General features: G+C 24.6%; 1 protein-coding gene across 1 annotated transcript; it reads right to left on the bottom strand.

Moving 5' to 3' along the window:
* Positions 1-9249: 9249 nt before the first annotated feature.
* LOC113549120 (protein takeout-like) lies at positions 9250-16024 on the bottom strand. Its single transcript, XM_026950287.1, has 7 exons — positions 15928-16024; positions 15639-15845; positions 14335-14427; positions 11004-11157; positions 10340-10476; positions 9628-9777; positions 9250-9553 (listed from the first exon to the last, which is right to left on the bottom strand). The coding sequence occupies exons 2-7, from the start codon at positions 15739-15741 to the stop codon at positions 9405-9407; spliced, it is 786 nt and encodes a 261-aa protein (XP_026806088.1). The 5' UTR covers positions 15742-15845; positions 15928-16024; the 3' UTR covers positions 9250-9404.
* Positions 16025-17140: the final 1116 nt, after the last annotated feature.

Consider the following 17140-nt stretch of genomic DNA (forward strand, 5'->3'; position numbering starts at 1 on the left):
AATACTTGCCGTTTGATAAATTATACAAAATACTAAGTCGTAGGGTTGGGCGTGACTTTGACTATATTACACACTTTTAACTAAGTTTTAGAATAATATGAACATTTTTAACGAATTTTATTAAAACTTTACTTTAAACGCTTGTAAAAAGAACCGTACCCATTTGGCATTTATTTTTAAGAATCTAGGAAAAAAAGCCACGTATTAACTAAATACATTATTTGTTATTTTATTATAATTTACATAATTAAATATAAATCATATAATCATTACATTTATCTATGTAACACTTCTTTAACATATCTAAAAGTATGGCTGCAATCTACATTTAACATTGTCGATAATTGTCATTTGTATTTTGTATATATCTAATTTAAAATTTTTAAATAATTGTAACTTATCATTTGTATTAAATAATTAAAAAAAATGTTAAATAAACTATTTTAAATTTTTTAAATTATATACAAATGACAATTATTTTATATTTTTTTAATTATTTTATTTTTTTTACCTTTAAACATTGTAGGTACAAAAGACAAATGACAATTATCGACAATGTTAAATGTAGATTGCAGCTATACTTTTAGATATGTTAAAAAAGTGTACATAGATAAAGGTAATGATTATATTTAATTGCATAAATCATAATAAAATAACAAATAATATATTTAGTCCGAATAGGTACCATTTTTAAATTGATTATAATAGCTTTCACTGCATTTTGTTTTAAATTAAAAGCTTTTTGACTAAGCCTAAAAATCGTTGTCGAAACTTTATAAATTAATATATGCATATAAAAAACTTGAAATGTGTCTACGTATTTTAACTTTTAATCCCTCCCCTCCTCTCAATTACTTTTAAGTATTAATTAGAATAACTAGAATACTAGATCCACTTTATTATACCAGAAAACTAGAAAGATATTGAAGTCGAAGATTGAATAGTATTCACTGCTAGAAAAAGCTGAATGCATGATTGTAAAATCAATATAATCATACATAAATAAAATTGTTTCACTCAGTAATAAAGGCGAGTTGCGAGCATGTACTCTGTTACATGTTATTATGAAATTAGGGTTATTTAATTTAAATAATATAACTAATATAAGTATTCAGCTAAAAGTGAAAAGTGTTAATACTATTTTAGCATTTTTCATTTTTAGCACTTTAACAGATTTATGCAGGATTATGTAATGAAAAATATTTGGGTATAGAACCCGCGATTGTGTACGAGTCACCTTATATTCAAACGATAATACCGATGTAATTTTATAACTACTTATGTATGTTTCATAATTACACAATAAAGTAGTTTAATTTTTAATGTGATTATTTGTATTTATAGTTTTTAAATTTTTGTCTTTGTTTTAACTTAGATTGTCACTAATATATTAATATTAGTGTTACTGCATGTGTTGATAGGTGGGAAATATGTTATATTGAAATTGGCTGTAGTAAATACGTTTTGTGGACGCTTTATAGACGATTGTTTTATTGTTTGTTATAATTGTATATTTGTATATTATATTACTCATATAATAAACTGTTAAATTTCATAAAAATAAAATAAATTTAATATATAGAACCGTATTATGGAATAGGTATAGTACTATTATTGTATAACCGCCGAGGATAAGCACAGTAAGAAAATCGTATTCTAACTAAATATTTTATTTACGAATAATTACGTTACATATAGCTGCAGAGATAATACAGGTAATATTATGTCGGTTAGAGGCATGTCAACTATTCTTTCAATTATACGATTAGCAAAAATATATATTATTAAATTCTGTTCATATGTTAATTAAAACAATTAAAGGTAACATTACATTTACATATTATCATATTGACATAATGATATAAAGTGTCTAATGTACAAAATTTTCATGATCTGTTGTCGTTCATTTTTTTTTTTTATCTTTCAGTGCTTCGTCGTTACATTATGATCGGCTCATATTAAAAACCATATAATGTAGTGATTATTAAAAAAAAAAATTATTCCAACGAGATTATAATAGTTATTGTTACAAAAATTAAAAACGCAAATATATCTCCACCCAACTTACAGTACTACGATGTGGCACACACGACTATGCGTTTTTTCGAATGTGATAACGGCGATTGCGGTGGCACCGCACGTTAAACCGTCACATTACACTATATATTATTCTTGAGAAATTAATTAAACAACAATTTATTATTCTGTTGGTTTCGTTTTTGAACAAGCTTCAATGTGGTAATTATAATCTTTGGCAGTAGCGTGTCTAAGAATTTTCAATAGAAGAATAAGTTATCTTACGAGTAATCATAATACATTTCAACGAATTGTGTGAGCAGAACCATAGACGCAAACAGCGAGTACATATTTAGGTATTATGAAGTGTTAATACCGTTGTTAGTTTATAACCGTATGTCCATATGGACTAGGAAATAAGTTAAAAGACTTGTACATTTATTCCGTGCTTAAAACTGAGACGATATGAACTAAAAAATGTATATGAGTACATTTTATATCTAAGTATATGCCGTTTGTGCTGAATACATAAGTAAGTTTTCCACGTAGCGACGTAGCGTCAGATAGTCAGCCGACCATATTCGATGTCTCGTATCTAATCGATTAAGGGAAAATGTATTGATAAGCAGCTGCTGATTACTGATTTAATGATTAAACACAATTACACAAGTTTACTAATATATGTAAGACGTAGGTACTAGTGGTATTTTTTGCCACATTGTTTAATTTTGATTTGGTAGGGGAAGAAGGTATTAAATATTATGTATTAGTAGAACTAATAATATAAGGGTAAAAGGTCATTTAAAAATGTATTTTAAATGGGGATAACCTCAAATCTCTTTCTCTTGAGGTAACGCCGCTGACTAATATGGTGGCTAAGTTGAAAGTTGAAGGAACATTCAAAATATGATAAATAGTCAGTTGTTGATATAACGACCTTTGATGATCGGGTGAAACGATGGTTTCTATTTTCTTTTCCACCAAAGGTTATATTAAAACTTCTACAAATAATAATAATAATAATATATTATGTTAGATTTTTTAGAGCTCCTTTATATTATAACCCACATTTTTATTATTTCATCGCAACTTGAACTCATTATCGTTCAATCCATTTTTTAAGTAATTAAAAAAAGAGATACAATTAGAATAAATATTCTAAAAACTATACTAAACACACTAGGTACTTAATACCAGTTTTCAAGAAAAATTATTTTGTTTGTTTCTTTTTTAATTAAGAAAGGATAATTAACCGTAGGAAGTATTATTTATTTTAGACATGATATACATTTTTCAATATACTCTGGTTCTTTTTGAATTGTTTATGATTAAAAAAAGATGCAGGTTTCTATTAAAAACAAAGACGTTTGTTCGACATAGCACATTCTTTAAGTAGTATAAAAATCAAAGTATATGATGAAAAAATGATTCTTAAGTATTTATAAAAATTTCAATAAACGAAATTTAAAATTTGAATGGATACATAATATATTGTTAAATAAAATATAGGAGTTTAGCATACTTGGTTAATTATCCTGTGTGTATAAATTATATTGTTTAGGTATACTACTGAATGAATATGCTTATTAAATTACATTCATATTATTGTAATATATTTATATTCAGTATTACATCGCTTACACCGCGATAGCCAATAAGTATAATTTATATGAACAGTTATTGTTATCATTAACCCAACCATTAAATTTGGATAATTGATACTACTTTTTGTACTTACATAGGCGGAGATCTAGGAAAATATTAGACGTAAATAATTGATAAAATATATAAAGCCGTCAAGTCAAAGATTAACAAAGATAAGCGACATCACCAACATCAAATGTGTCATGACAATCACAATATTATTTTTACTGAAAGACAAGATTATTATCAAGTAATTTATTACAGATATATTAAAATATTTTTTTTTTAATTCAAAATGTTATTTATTTCATTTATTATTAAGAATAATAATTATTGATATATATAAAACATACAAATATTACTTCAGAGTTAAAGATAATATATATATATATATTTTGTTGAAAAAATAGCCAAATTAAAATAGAAAAAACTTCCGATTTGGTTCAATTGTCTGCTTGTCATTTATGCCTGGTTTTGTTAGTAAATAATATAGTTCTGATATTAAAGTTCGATGTAAAATATTATTCAATATTCAATAATCACTATTGTTTTGTTTTTGTGTAAATAATAAATCTATTATTGTTTTAAAATCAAAAAACATACATTTTATGTACAATTATATTAATTACTATAAAGAAAACAAACTAAAAAATATTTTTTTGAGAGGCTAATCCTTCAATCATCAACTTGCCACGAGCACTCCTTGATCTCGGACTTGGTCAGATTTTACGAAGTTACATTAATGGTGATTTAGTGCTGTTCTCTACCGATAAACATTGCAACCATAATAGTTCATAGACAATACGATAGATGATGGTCATACTAAGTATTAACGCAATTTGAATGCACACGTACTTGGTATCCTTGAGATTTAAATCACATAATAAAAAATAACCAGGGAACGGATTTAAAATGCAAATTGCATTTTTTTCCGATTTCCGAAAACATTGCTTTCTAAGCACAAAGTTCATTTCATACATGAAGGAATTACAAATTGTAACTTTTATTTTGCATTTTTTGACATTTTTAGTGCATTTTTTAATGTGTTTAAGTCATTTTTATATAGGTATTGATGAAATTCGATAAAAATTAAGCAGCACCTGTGCTATTATGAAACACAAGGTGAAAGAATAACACTATAATGAGTATATCTTATTTAAATTGAATATTCATTTTTTGAAAATAATTTTCAGAGTAAAAAGAAGATAGGAGAATTAGAAGATGATAAAAATGATACGAATAATTAATACCTAAGAATAAAAATGTATATAATTAAATACATTTTTTCAATGTTAAAAATAATTTTAAGAACATTTTTTTAGTTCATTAAAAAAAAAATTTTGTTATGAGTGAATTAAATTGTATTTTTTTTTGCATTTTTTTTGTCTCATTTTTCATGTTTTTTAGAGAATTTAAATCCGTTCTGTAATAATAACTAATTAATGGTGTAACTTGTAATAAAGATACGTATTTTAACAGGATTTCAATTAGGTTTTAGGGTATTTAATGACACATACTTTTAATTTCCGAATTCTATTATACAGTCATGACTGAGTTGTATAATGAAATATTTTTGTCAAAGTTATAATATTTACTATTTAAGTCAATGCAAATAAGTATTACCTACAGAAATTTGTTTTGTCAGTGAGAACCATAATTATTATTACCCCTGCGTATATTTTAGAACCCAAAATAATGCAATTTACATAATAATTATGTATGAATTATTAAGGTGGTTTTATTGTTTCTTATATTATATGGTCCGTGTCCTAAAATTTAGACGAGTGGTACCTTACGTTTTAAAAATGCATATCTTATTTATAGTGTATTTTAAATTATTAATGAATAATCTATTCATTTTACTAGCAAGCCCGGATTAAGAATCGATTGGGCCTAAGGATACCATGAAGTTAGTGGGCCTTCTTAAAACTTCAAAATAATTGTATCACTACATTTTAAAGACTGTATATATTATTGTATAATTTTGTACAAAACAAAAAATATATATATATAAGGTTTTATAAATTGATAATTATGTAATCATTTATTATACCTACACATATTAATATATATATATATAAAACGCTGTATTTGTTACTAAAAAATGATAGCTTAAATTTTTTTCCTTGCTTTTTCTTTTGCAAATTGTTGTATAGTTTAATTGAAAACAATCAATCGCAAAATATCATTTTCTTAATACAATGTCATTATAACGATGTTACATTTCCTTGAGTCTGGCTTGTTCTATATTTATTTTTTAGTCTTGTTAACTTGGAAAATGCTCTTTCAGTCGAACAATTGGCCACTGGGATAGTTAATTATAATCTAAGAGCAATTAAAATATTTGGGAATACTTCATGTAATGATTTTTTCTAAAATAATTGTATTATTATGTATGGTGAGAATAGATCAATAAGAATACATAATATCAATTATTAATATGTATACGCTACCAACTATTAGAATATCAATTTAATATTTATTATCATTTAGTAATTTTTAGTAATATAAAATTTAGAACATTTTTATTTTATAATTATTAATTACCTACTATACCCACTAAAATATATATTTTTTAAACTATTTTAAATAACACATTGAAAAAAAAAATATTTTGGAGATAAAGATGGGCCCTCAAAATCAATGGGCCCCCGACTGTGCCCCTCCCTTTAATCGGAGCTTGATTACTATACTCACTAGATGTATTATTTAACTTTCGGAGTAAAAATAATCTATTTTTCTATCGTTTTTCAGTTTGATTTAGTTTATATATATAATACAAGCACGATTACAATGATAAATATTATAGATTTCTACTTCATAATTCTAAATACATTTTTTATGCAAACACAAAATATCGGACACAGATGACAGATTAATATTTAAAAGCCAGTGTAAATTCAAATCGTTAAGACTGGTATTCGTCTTTCCGTGTTCACATCAAACACATGTCCAGAATTAAGAAAGCAAATCATAAAAGTAAATTATTATAATAATTTCGTTCACAAGTACATATTTGATTTTAAGATTATTATTATTATTTTAAGTATAAAATTAAATAATACAATTTGATATGCTATGTTTGTATTATATAATTATAAATTATAATAGTAATACCAAGGTGGATATATATATATATATATATTTATATATAAATCCGCCTTGAGTAATACATTATTTATTGCTGCATAATATATAGAAAACTATATGGAAACCGTAAATTGATAATTAATTAAATTTACAATTGATTAATTTTAAGATTAATTTTTAGTTTAAATTATGTGATTATGTAAAATATTAATTTCATACCTGTATGTAAATATGCAATTTTATATTAAATTAGATGTAAATGAAATAATTTTTTTTCAAGTCAAGTAACATTGTCGTCTGTGGAAAAATTAACGATTTAATAAAATTATAAAATAGAATTATTTTAAGAAACATTCGCATGAATTTCCATATTTTATCAAAGCGATGTTATAATTATAATTCTTAACACGTGCCGATTACTAATATCTACATAATTATACTTGGCTACCTACGTAATTAATCTGTTTTTGTAATCATAAATAAGTACTATAACAATTTACTAACTAACTACGTATCAAATTGACAGTATATATTATTATAAAACTCTGTGAATAATGATAGTATCATAATTATTTCCATGTTTTTGATTTTGAAATGGTGAATAATTACAGTTTATAAATAACTTACTTATTGAGTTTATAATGTACTTATTGTTTTTAATAGGTAATGATAATAAATATATTTATAATACAATATTGTAAACAAAAAACGTCTTGTGAAACTATAACAAGACACTCAATGCACTTTAGATTTTAAAATTGTTATTATAAATAGCCAAATAGAGCGTTTAATGGACTATTATGGCAAGTATTTATAAATATTATTATAATATAGATTCAATAGTCAATTGCTAAGTGAGAAAATAGTCTAAATCATCTATGAAACTCAAATTGTATTAGAACTCAAGCCTTAGTGATCTTAGGTTCCTTTTATAATTTAATTTTAAAATTAAATCGTCTGTAGTATTTATTAGAATATATTAACTATTATTATTATTAATTATAGTTGTAATGCATAACTGGTATATACCATGAACTTAATGAATGATAATGGGTAATATAAAGTATATAAATTATAATACAATTTCACCTAGTATACTTTTAAATTAGGCATGTATGGTTTGCTGTTTCTTATTTGGCTGCAAAGTATTTTATATACAATACCGTGTATTCATGCAATTTTAATTAATTTAATTTTAATTACAATGAAGAAATCTTTATTTTTGTTTTTTATTTTTTTAACTTGATAAAAATTATTAGATTTTGAAATATTCTAAATTTAAATAGTTTACCAAACTATAATTCGTGTTTCATATTATTACGTAGTAGATAGTACACAAATAAGATTAATTGTAAATCAAAATTTAAATGTAAATTTTTATTTTTGAAAAACAATAATACATTTGGTAATTATGTAGTTTAAATGATAATGTTAATGACTACATGATTGAAACCTTCGCCTTCATCAAACCTTCACCAATCTGCAGACTGCAGTTATTACATTAATTAGGATCATTAAATTATTTTACACATCGTTTTTGAAAACATGTTTTATAGTTAACATTATTCTTATACTCAAATTCTCAGAATCTAAATCACTTTCAAAATTATTTGTTTTTAATTGCTCAAAAGAAGAATATTTAAATTAATTATTTAATCTCTGGTATATGTTTATGTCGATGTAGAAAAATTGAGGAGTTTAATGAGTCATAAATATTATTAATCGTTATTGAAGTTAAATTGCTGCCTGGGTATATTTCAATTTCTTCTTAAAAAATATTAATTAAACCATTGATTAGTATAACTCATTGATTCTTTATTAAAGATATTTAATTTAACAAAATGTATAATTTGAATTTTTGATTATAATAAGTTATACAAAATTTAGTATATTTATAATTGTTTTTTTTTTTACGTAAATCGAAAAACCAATCTTAGTGTACCTTTATTTTATTATTTAATACTATTTACAACATAATGTCTTAATTTTAAATTTAAATTACTATTAGAGTTGTGTTTGCGAAACACTTTTTATATTTTATGTATTTATATATTTTGTAATTTTTAATTTTATGTTTTTCACCTATTTGTACATAAATGTTATCATAAATATATATTTTTTTGATTGTATTAAGAAAATGATTTTTACAATCTGTATACAATAAATAATTTAGTAATAACTGACAGTTTAAATTAAGTGGAGTTTCCATTGACATTACTTCATCTTGATTGTATTTATTTTATTAGCATGTTTTGTAATTTTTTTTTTAAATTTTTTGTTTAGGAGATCAATTGGCCAATTACTCAATTATGTAAAAATTTACAAATAAAAATTTTATATTAAAAAATTTGAATGAACCTAAATGTTCGAGTAACATATTTTCTAGTGAGCGGAGACAAGTATTTAGCGGGTACGAATTTATAGGTCGTTATTTCTATGTATAAATATAATTAAATATATTTATTAAAGTATTTTACATTCGTATTAGGTAAAAATAAATTATTTATTTACAATTTCTCTCATTTATTGAGATATTCATATTAAAATAATGCTTATAAAATATAGAACAACCATAACAAATTTAATAAATAAATAAATAAATAAATGCAACTATTATAACACAAAAAGAATTTAGAAATAGAACAGTATTTCATTTAGTTGAATATTTTACTATATGGTACTTTGTGAAAAAACTGACTAGTGACTGACTGAAATGCCATCCCTAATGCTGATTCAAATGCAGGTTGAAGGTCCTTCAAAATTTCTCTCCAATTTTGATTCATGAACATGTTCATGTTACTTCCTAAACATGATTATTTTATAAATAGATAACAATTTTATTATTCAAACATGCACAAAATAAAATGTTTTATTAACCTAATACTTTATCACCATTAAACAAATTATCTAGTTGTATATAAAGTCTTGATGTACTAAATTTTAATTCCATAGATTCTAATTCCATGTATTCATCACCTCTTCTCGTAACTGGTTTACCATTTGTATTAATTGATACTTTCAATCCAGCTAAAATTCAAGAATAATTAATTTGATTTAATTACATTTATTACTGTAATACGTTTGCGGCCGCTTTATTCTTTTTACCTGCAAAAACCGCAACACGATTGTACTCCATGAAAATATAGGTATTGTTTAAGAATACTTTTAACAATTTTTCTGTACACTATTTAAAAATATTAATACACGGTAAAATAATCATTTGTGTTTTTCCAATACATATAAAATAAAGACATAGAATTTTAAAAAACAAGGAATCCTATAAACTATCGTGTAATAACTGAGTATTTAATTTAAAGTACGTGTATAGGTGTATATAGTTTTTTATATTTTAATATTTTGAAATAGTGTATTAAGTTATTAAAATCATAATATGAACAAATTTTCAACAAATTAAACATTTTATTTTAGTTTTCAGTCCCAAATTTATAAAAAATGTGAAGGAAATTGTTAAAAGCACCAACGCCTATAATATATTATGTCATAGGGCGCAATCGTGTTACAGCATACATTTATCCAGTTGAATTGTTTGATTATAACTTATAAGTATAACAATAATCAACGAACATACCTAAGGTTAAATTACTTCTTCCTTCACCTATTATTGGTAGAATTATAATTTTTCCTTGTATATTATACATGCCTTCGAGTACAAGTGGTTCATCAAAATCGGCTTTGAGATTAAATGTATAATTATTTATACTTGATCTGTAAATACGCAGAAACACATTCATATGCTATAACTATTAGTTTTATAACTCAACTAAAAAAACAACGGGGAATTTGATTTCATCATTGAGTAGGTCACTGTAATATAGGTGTATAATTAAATTTGATGGTTGATCAGGCTAAATTTCTTAGTATATTTTATTACATATTTATTTAATTGCTATTAGTAATACAGTAGGTTGAGTTTATTTTTTAACAACAAATTTAATAATAGCATACATTATAAAATAATTACAATAATATTATTTCATGTAATAAGTAGTATTATAGCTGTTATTGGCGCACCTATAATTTAATAAAAATTTATTGTAGAATAATGTGAATAGGCTTACTACATATAAATAACTTGAAATTTATCTAAATATGTTGAAAAGCAGAAAATCGAAGAATTTTTACTGTTCCTGAAGGTAACGTCAGACACATACATAAATGAAAAAATCATCGCTCCAATCAGAATCTACGCGTTTTAGGTAAGGAACAAATTTATGAAAGTTTTTATAACTTACTTCATTGATGTTAACTTAATAGAACCAATATTATGTATATAAAGATCCTTGAAGCTTAGTTTGATGTTTAAGGGTCCATTAGATGTACCTTGGTTTATATCCATATGCGATATTATTAAAGGATCAATTGGTATTAGCCCCAAACTTGGCACTCCTAAAAAAAATTAAAATCTTTTTACCTTTGATTGTTTGTTACATCATATCTATACTTGAAATGGTTATTTCATCCGGAGAGTAAAACATTTTTTAATAATTCAAATATTTCTGTATTATAATATTATAGTTTGCTGCTTTAAAATTGTGTTTTTATTTTTAGTTATTAAAATATAAAAGTTAATATCAAATTAATTTCACAAACGATGTTTATTTAAAAGTATCATTCCTAACAGACAACATAGATTTAAGTAGTTTTCGGTATAATATATATATATATATATATATATATATATATATATTATATTTATGATATATGTATATTTAAATATGCTTATTTAACTAAAACTTTTAAAGGATTTTAGATTTATTACATTTTAACCAAAGCAAATTAATTGCTTTAAAAGTTCCACGAATCAGATATTTCTTCAATTTAATATTTTTAAGATGTAATTTTTTTGAGAAAATGTACTATGATTTTTTCTATGCGTAACCAAAAACTATCAACATTAAAAGAATTTTCAAGAATTCTTATTAAAATATAGTTTTAATTTAACTGTACTTAGAACAGTTTTCAAATGTGATAATTTATTATTGCTTTCTAATTTTATAATAATAACACATCAATAAGTGTATACTATCTCGCGGCGAGGTGAGCAAACGAAATGAGTGTCCTTATACCAGGTTGTTTTATTTAACACATAAAAAGTAATTGTATAAATACAAATAAAATATCATCATTATTTACATTAATTATAAATTATGTTTTAATATTATAAATGTATACTTATATTTTAAATTCTTTATTATTATACTTATTGTACGTCCTAATATTAATTTCGTGCTCAAACAATAGGCTCGTACTACAATATACACGTTTATCGTTATTTTTCAAATGCATAATAACTATCCATAAAGACACCATATAAGTACTATGAAAGAAAATCATAAAAAAAAACGTTTAGAGGTAGAAGTATTATTATTTTACATTTGCCACAAATTATATTCTAAATATTTCAATTGATTTGTATTGAGATTCTATAATGATGATATATGATCCGAACGTAGTCATCAGAATGTATGTAGGAACTACAAAATGGTTTGGAAATTTCAACTGAAATTAGTATCCTGTATTACAAACACTACAATATGTATTGTTATTATATATTGGTATGTTGTAGGTATACTTGTTATGCTGTACCATCCAAGCGGAAATACATGATTACCATTATTGTCTATATTATTAACGAGTACCTATAGGTAATTTGTTCGGTGAGTCAAATATGTGATTTGATTATAATTTAGGCTATTGGGATATTTATATATTAACTTCTTCATAATTTAAAATATTTAAATACAATTTTTATACTGCTTATGGTTACAATATTTAAGTTTTTATCAGAGTTACACGTCATTATTAGAACTTAGTAATAACATGAATATCGCTGGACATTTTTATTCATGGTCAAGTTCAAAACACAAACATCTTTGTAATTTATTAGTTTATTACCATGCGTATTTTAACCCGTAGCTCTCACACTGCAAATTTTCGGTAGAAGAACGGGTAGAAGGGCTGAAATCGGTGATAAAGTTATTCCGCCCACATTACGTTAACGGGCACCATACTAATGTCATCACGTACCCGTATTAAATCTTCCGGCGTTCAAGGCTATAAAAAAATGTCATATTGATTGCTATCAGTGCGGTCGAGAGTCTAGGTTCAAGGGCTTATAAAAAAAAAAACGTTTCTTTGATAAGTATCTCAATGTTTTTAAATTGTCGAAAATTATGAAAAATATTCGTAATTTAGGTTTATAATAATAGAACATCCGGAACCTGTATGGAATTTAAATCATTATCCGAGTTATTATCAATCTGTTTACTTCAAATTGCATCTGGAATAATGTTTAAAAAATTGTGTTGAACATATTCCAATTCTATGGTCAAACAATGACTAATGTTGACGCAAGTTATTGAAAATTTTTTTGCATTATTATGCTGAGCGAATTCTATAACACAAGGTAAATTTTTAAGGACGTATAGAAGTGAGAACATGGAAAAAATATTAGTTTACTGATAAATTTTTTAATTTTAGTTTGAAACGTGGCTGATTTTTGTATATTTTTTAATATACGTAAAAATTGAATTAAATTTAGAGGTACAATAGGTACATGCATATTAAATATATTTAGTTAAAATGTTAGTAGTAATATGCCCATTGCGTAGTATTTATTTTTTTCCTATAATTTTATATGATTCATTCATATATTTTATTATATTTTATTAATTTCATATAACAATAGTTGAACTTTGATACCAAATTTATTTTTATTTATTTTGTTTTTGTGTAATTGGATAAATATTGGAATGAATAATGATGTTGTTGGACGTAAATTATAGTAATTATGAAATAAGTATTAGTTGTTATAGGTCTTTGAACATTTTTTAAATACACATTTTTTTTTTATTTATTTCAATTTGTAGATATTTCATATTTGTATAATATATAAGTATAATCTTGCATTATAATTATAAATTAAGATAATATAACTATGAATATGTAAGTAGTTATAGAATATAACATTATAATATAATATTTTATTATAATTTATGCATACAATAAATCGTTTTTTAATGATTTCTGATAGTTCAGTGCCTACTTTTCACTTGAAACTACTTTAATTATAACAAATTATGTATTTTATCGATATTTTTATACATTTTATATCTATCTAATATCTATATATAACGTGTTGAAATAAAATAAGCAATATCTCTTCAATTCACTAACGCATATATCAAACAACCAATAACATAAAAAAAAACTGCTACCTATAATACAAAAATATGTAATGATATGTTCGATTTGTAACACCTAAAACTACGTATTTGTTGTCTAGATTGACTTATACTGTTGTAAAAGTAATGAAATAACAAAATATAATTTATTGTTTTGCGTGAACATCAAACATTATTTTATGTGCGGTAAATTTTTGTTTTTCGACCTGATAAAAACGCACGTTTTAAAAAAACATAGAAAACAATATTATATTGTTGTTTTCATAACATAGTTAAGTTACATAGTAAAAACTATGAATAATGTTACCGTAATGATTTATTATTCTATATCGTATGTGTTAATATTAAATGAGGATTTTAGGTAGTAATTTTGACTCACCTTTGACTAAATGTGGTACTGCTGTTTGGAGGGCTTGTTGAATGCATGCGTTGACGCCGGGGTCATCTTTTTTGCACGCTATAAATCCTTTGGCTGAAAACAATAACAATCATGGGCGGTCGTTGAAAATACAAAATATGTTCGAGACAGATCGAATGACAGCGTTGTCTTAGAATGGAATTATTTATGTATATACTTTAGACGAAGCTAAGGGTAAGTAAGGTATAGCTGTAGCAGTGTAGCCGGAGATACTTGATTGCGTCCAAACAGTCATTGATTCGCAAAATAACGTATCGACGAATAAATAAATTAAATGTATATAATCAAAGTATAATTGTATGGTATTTTATATTTAGCACAAGCATACAATTTTAAATACTAGAAAATTATCAATACAGTCAATTATTGTTATAATAGTATAACTGTTTAAAGTTTAAAATTGCATTTTTTTTATAAAATAAATTAATAGCATATAAAAGGCTTAAGGATCAGGCACGTTTGGTAAAGTTTTAAAATTGAGAAAAATTAATTGTACTTGGATCTGAAGTAAAAAATAATGAATTGAATTTCGTATGAAAACTTTATGTTGTTAGAATATTTGCGACGAGTATGTTAGCTCGTACAAATGTGTTAAATTAATAATTTTATGTCAAAATACATAAGACACAATCAGGATATTTATTTAGTTTAATAACCACTAAAAACAGTATTTTCTACCTAAATTTGTACAGGTCGCCATCGGGATTTAAAAAAAGAAAAAAGTCACTTTGGTAGATGAACAATTAAGGGGCGTCATTTCAGAATTTTGCGTGAAATCCGAAAAACATTTACTAATAGTTAACCATAATCAGTGCCGCTCGAAAAGTAGGTCTTTTCAGGTTTGAAAATTATTATTAGACGTAACTAAATTTTAATAATTAATCATTTTTTTTAATACAAATAAAAATGAGTAGAGGTCCATAAAATGGAAAAAAGTTATCATTTTGTTTTTCAATTAAACGCGATTAAGCAAAAAATAATTTAAAATATTTACGTTTTAAATTACATTACATTTTCAATAAATATATCTATAATTCCGGATAATTGATATTAAAAAACAAAATGATCACTTTTATCATTAAACATATTGTCTGAAACCACACGAAAACGTTATTTTTAGTATTAGAAAAGCATATTTATCAATTTCAATAAGAAAATATATGCGTAGGACATAAAGAACAGCTACAAGGGATGCAAATAATGCACACCCTGGCATCTCGCAAATGATGCCCATGCCCCAAGTTCAGGACGTATATTCAACTTACGTAATTTGACAACGGATGCGGCGGATCGTGTCGTTTTGGAAATCGCGTACATCAGACAGCACAGGACGATCAGAACGGCGTCACGTCTCATCATAGTCGTCATACTCGTGATATTGTATATTATGGTGTTTGTCGGGCTGAATTATATTAAAAAGTAACGTTCGACGGCAAACTTGGATCTACTGATGCCCGACCGTCGACAGCGATCTGATATATATATATATATGTACACACAAATATATATAATAGAATATACTTTCGATTTTTCGAGTAGGTAATATATACCCACCAACGGCGAATGCGTGTGTCTGTCATTATCGGCGTGCACGTCTTGACCTTATGAGTTACAAAAAAAGTATTGTGTTTCATTGTCACGGGTACGACACCCGACAGTCCGGTTCTGTTATAATGATGATTATTATTTCAATTCGGCTGAGTGACTTCTGAAATTGGACAGCTAAAGATATAACATGTCCAGGAAGACGGACATTTGGATGAAAAATAATTAATCATATTCTTAATATCGTCATACTATTATATTTTCATCACATGGTTACGTGTGTGCCATTATGGCTGTATACAATTATTGAAAATGCTTTATTTCTATAGCAAATGAAATATCTCTTTTTATATCCCCTTTTGAAAAGTGTTCGTGTAATTTGCGTCTTTCAACAATGTACACTATTAAAAAATGTAATGGCAATCAGTATTTGCGATAATAGTGTTCAGTAAAAATAATTATAATATGCTTAGTAAACTGCAGGTATTATATGCGTTTATTATAAGAGGTAAATTTGTAAAATGAGTGTTATAATTAAATACTTCCTTATTATACTTAAAAAATTAGCCATAAGTAACTTTACTCTTTATCATTAAGTACTTTAGAACAATTTAAAATTATTTTATTATATACTTCTAATAATATTTGTTTTTATATTCAGAGAATAAAATAAATAACTCACATTTTAATTTGCTTGTAGTTAGTTAATATCCAGTAGTCAGTAAACATAATTATATATCGTGTTATTTATAATAATTAATTATATATGATAATATTTTAAAAACTGCAGCGCATTGAGGAAATTATTTCACATTTTGTTAGGTTTTTTTTAATTTATGCGAATAAAAATGAAAAACAAAAATTATTCAAAACTAGACTGTTTATAGGTATTTGGTTTTATTAAAATTTTCATTTTGTTTTTAATATTTTAACACTTAAAAAATATTCAAGTACACATACTGCATAGATACCTATAAGTAAAATATAAATAAATAGGTATAATATATTTTTTTAGTAAATACTTTTAATTAAAAAATTACAATTCCGTTCATTTAATTATTTGTTTATTACAAAAATTTTCAATGTAAAATATGTATAATATATATACCCTATTTTACTCGTTTATATCGAATAAATACTACGCATGGACTGAGTAAAGTAAGGTTAGTGTACTTTGTGTACATACTTTATTGTCTGAAATAAATATATTTACATGATATAT

The sequence above is a fragment of the Rhopalosiphum maidis genome, chromosome 1 (genome assembly GCF_003676215.2).
Source record: "Rhopalosiphum maidis isolate BTI-1 chromosome 1, ASM367621v3, whole genome shotgun sequence".
In the NCBI taxonomy this organism is placed as follows: domain Eukaryota; kingdom Metazoa; phylum Arthropoda; class Insecta; order Hemiptera; family Aphididae; genus Rhopalosiphum; species Rhopalosiphum maidis.

What these genes read in the sequence shown, in the direction of transcription:
- LOC113549120 (XM_026950287.1), bottom strand. Translation starts at nt 15,741, where the DNA reads ATGACGACTATGATGAGACGTGACGCCGTTCTGATCGTCCTGTGCTGT. An exon ending in ATTAAGTTAACATCAATGAA is followed by an intron (nt 10,477 to 11,003) that starts GTAAGTTATAAA and finishes GCGTATTTACAG; the next exon opens with ATCAAGTATAAATAATTATA. An exon ending in TAATGGTGATAAAGTATTAG is followed by an intron (nt 9,554 to 9,627) that starts GTTAATAAAACA and finishes AATCATGTTTAG; the next exon opens with GAAGTAACATGAACATGTTC.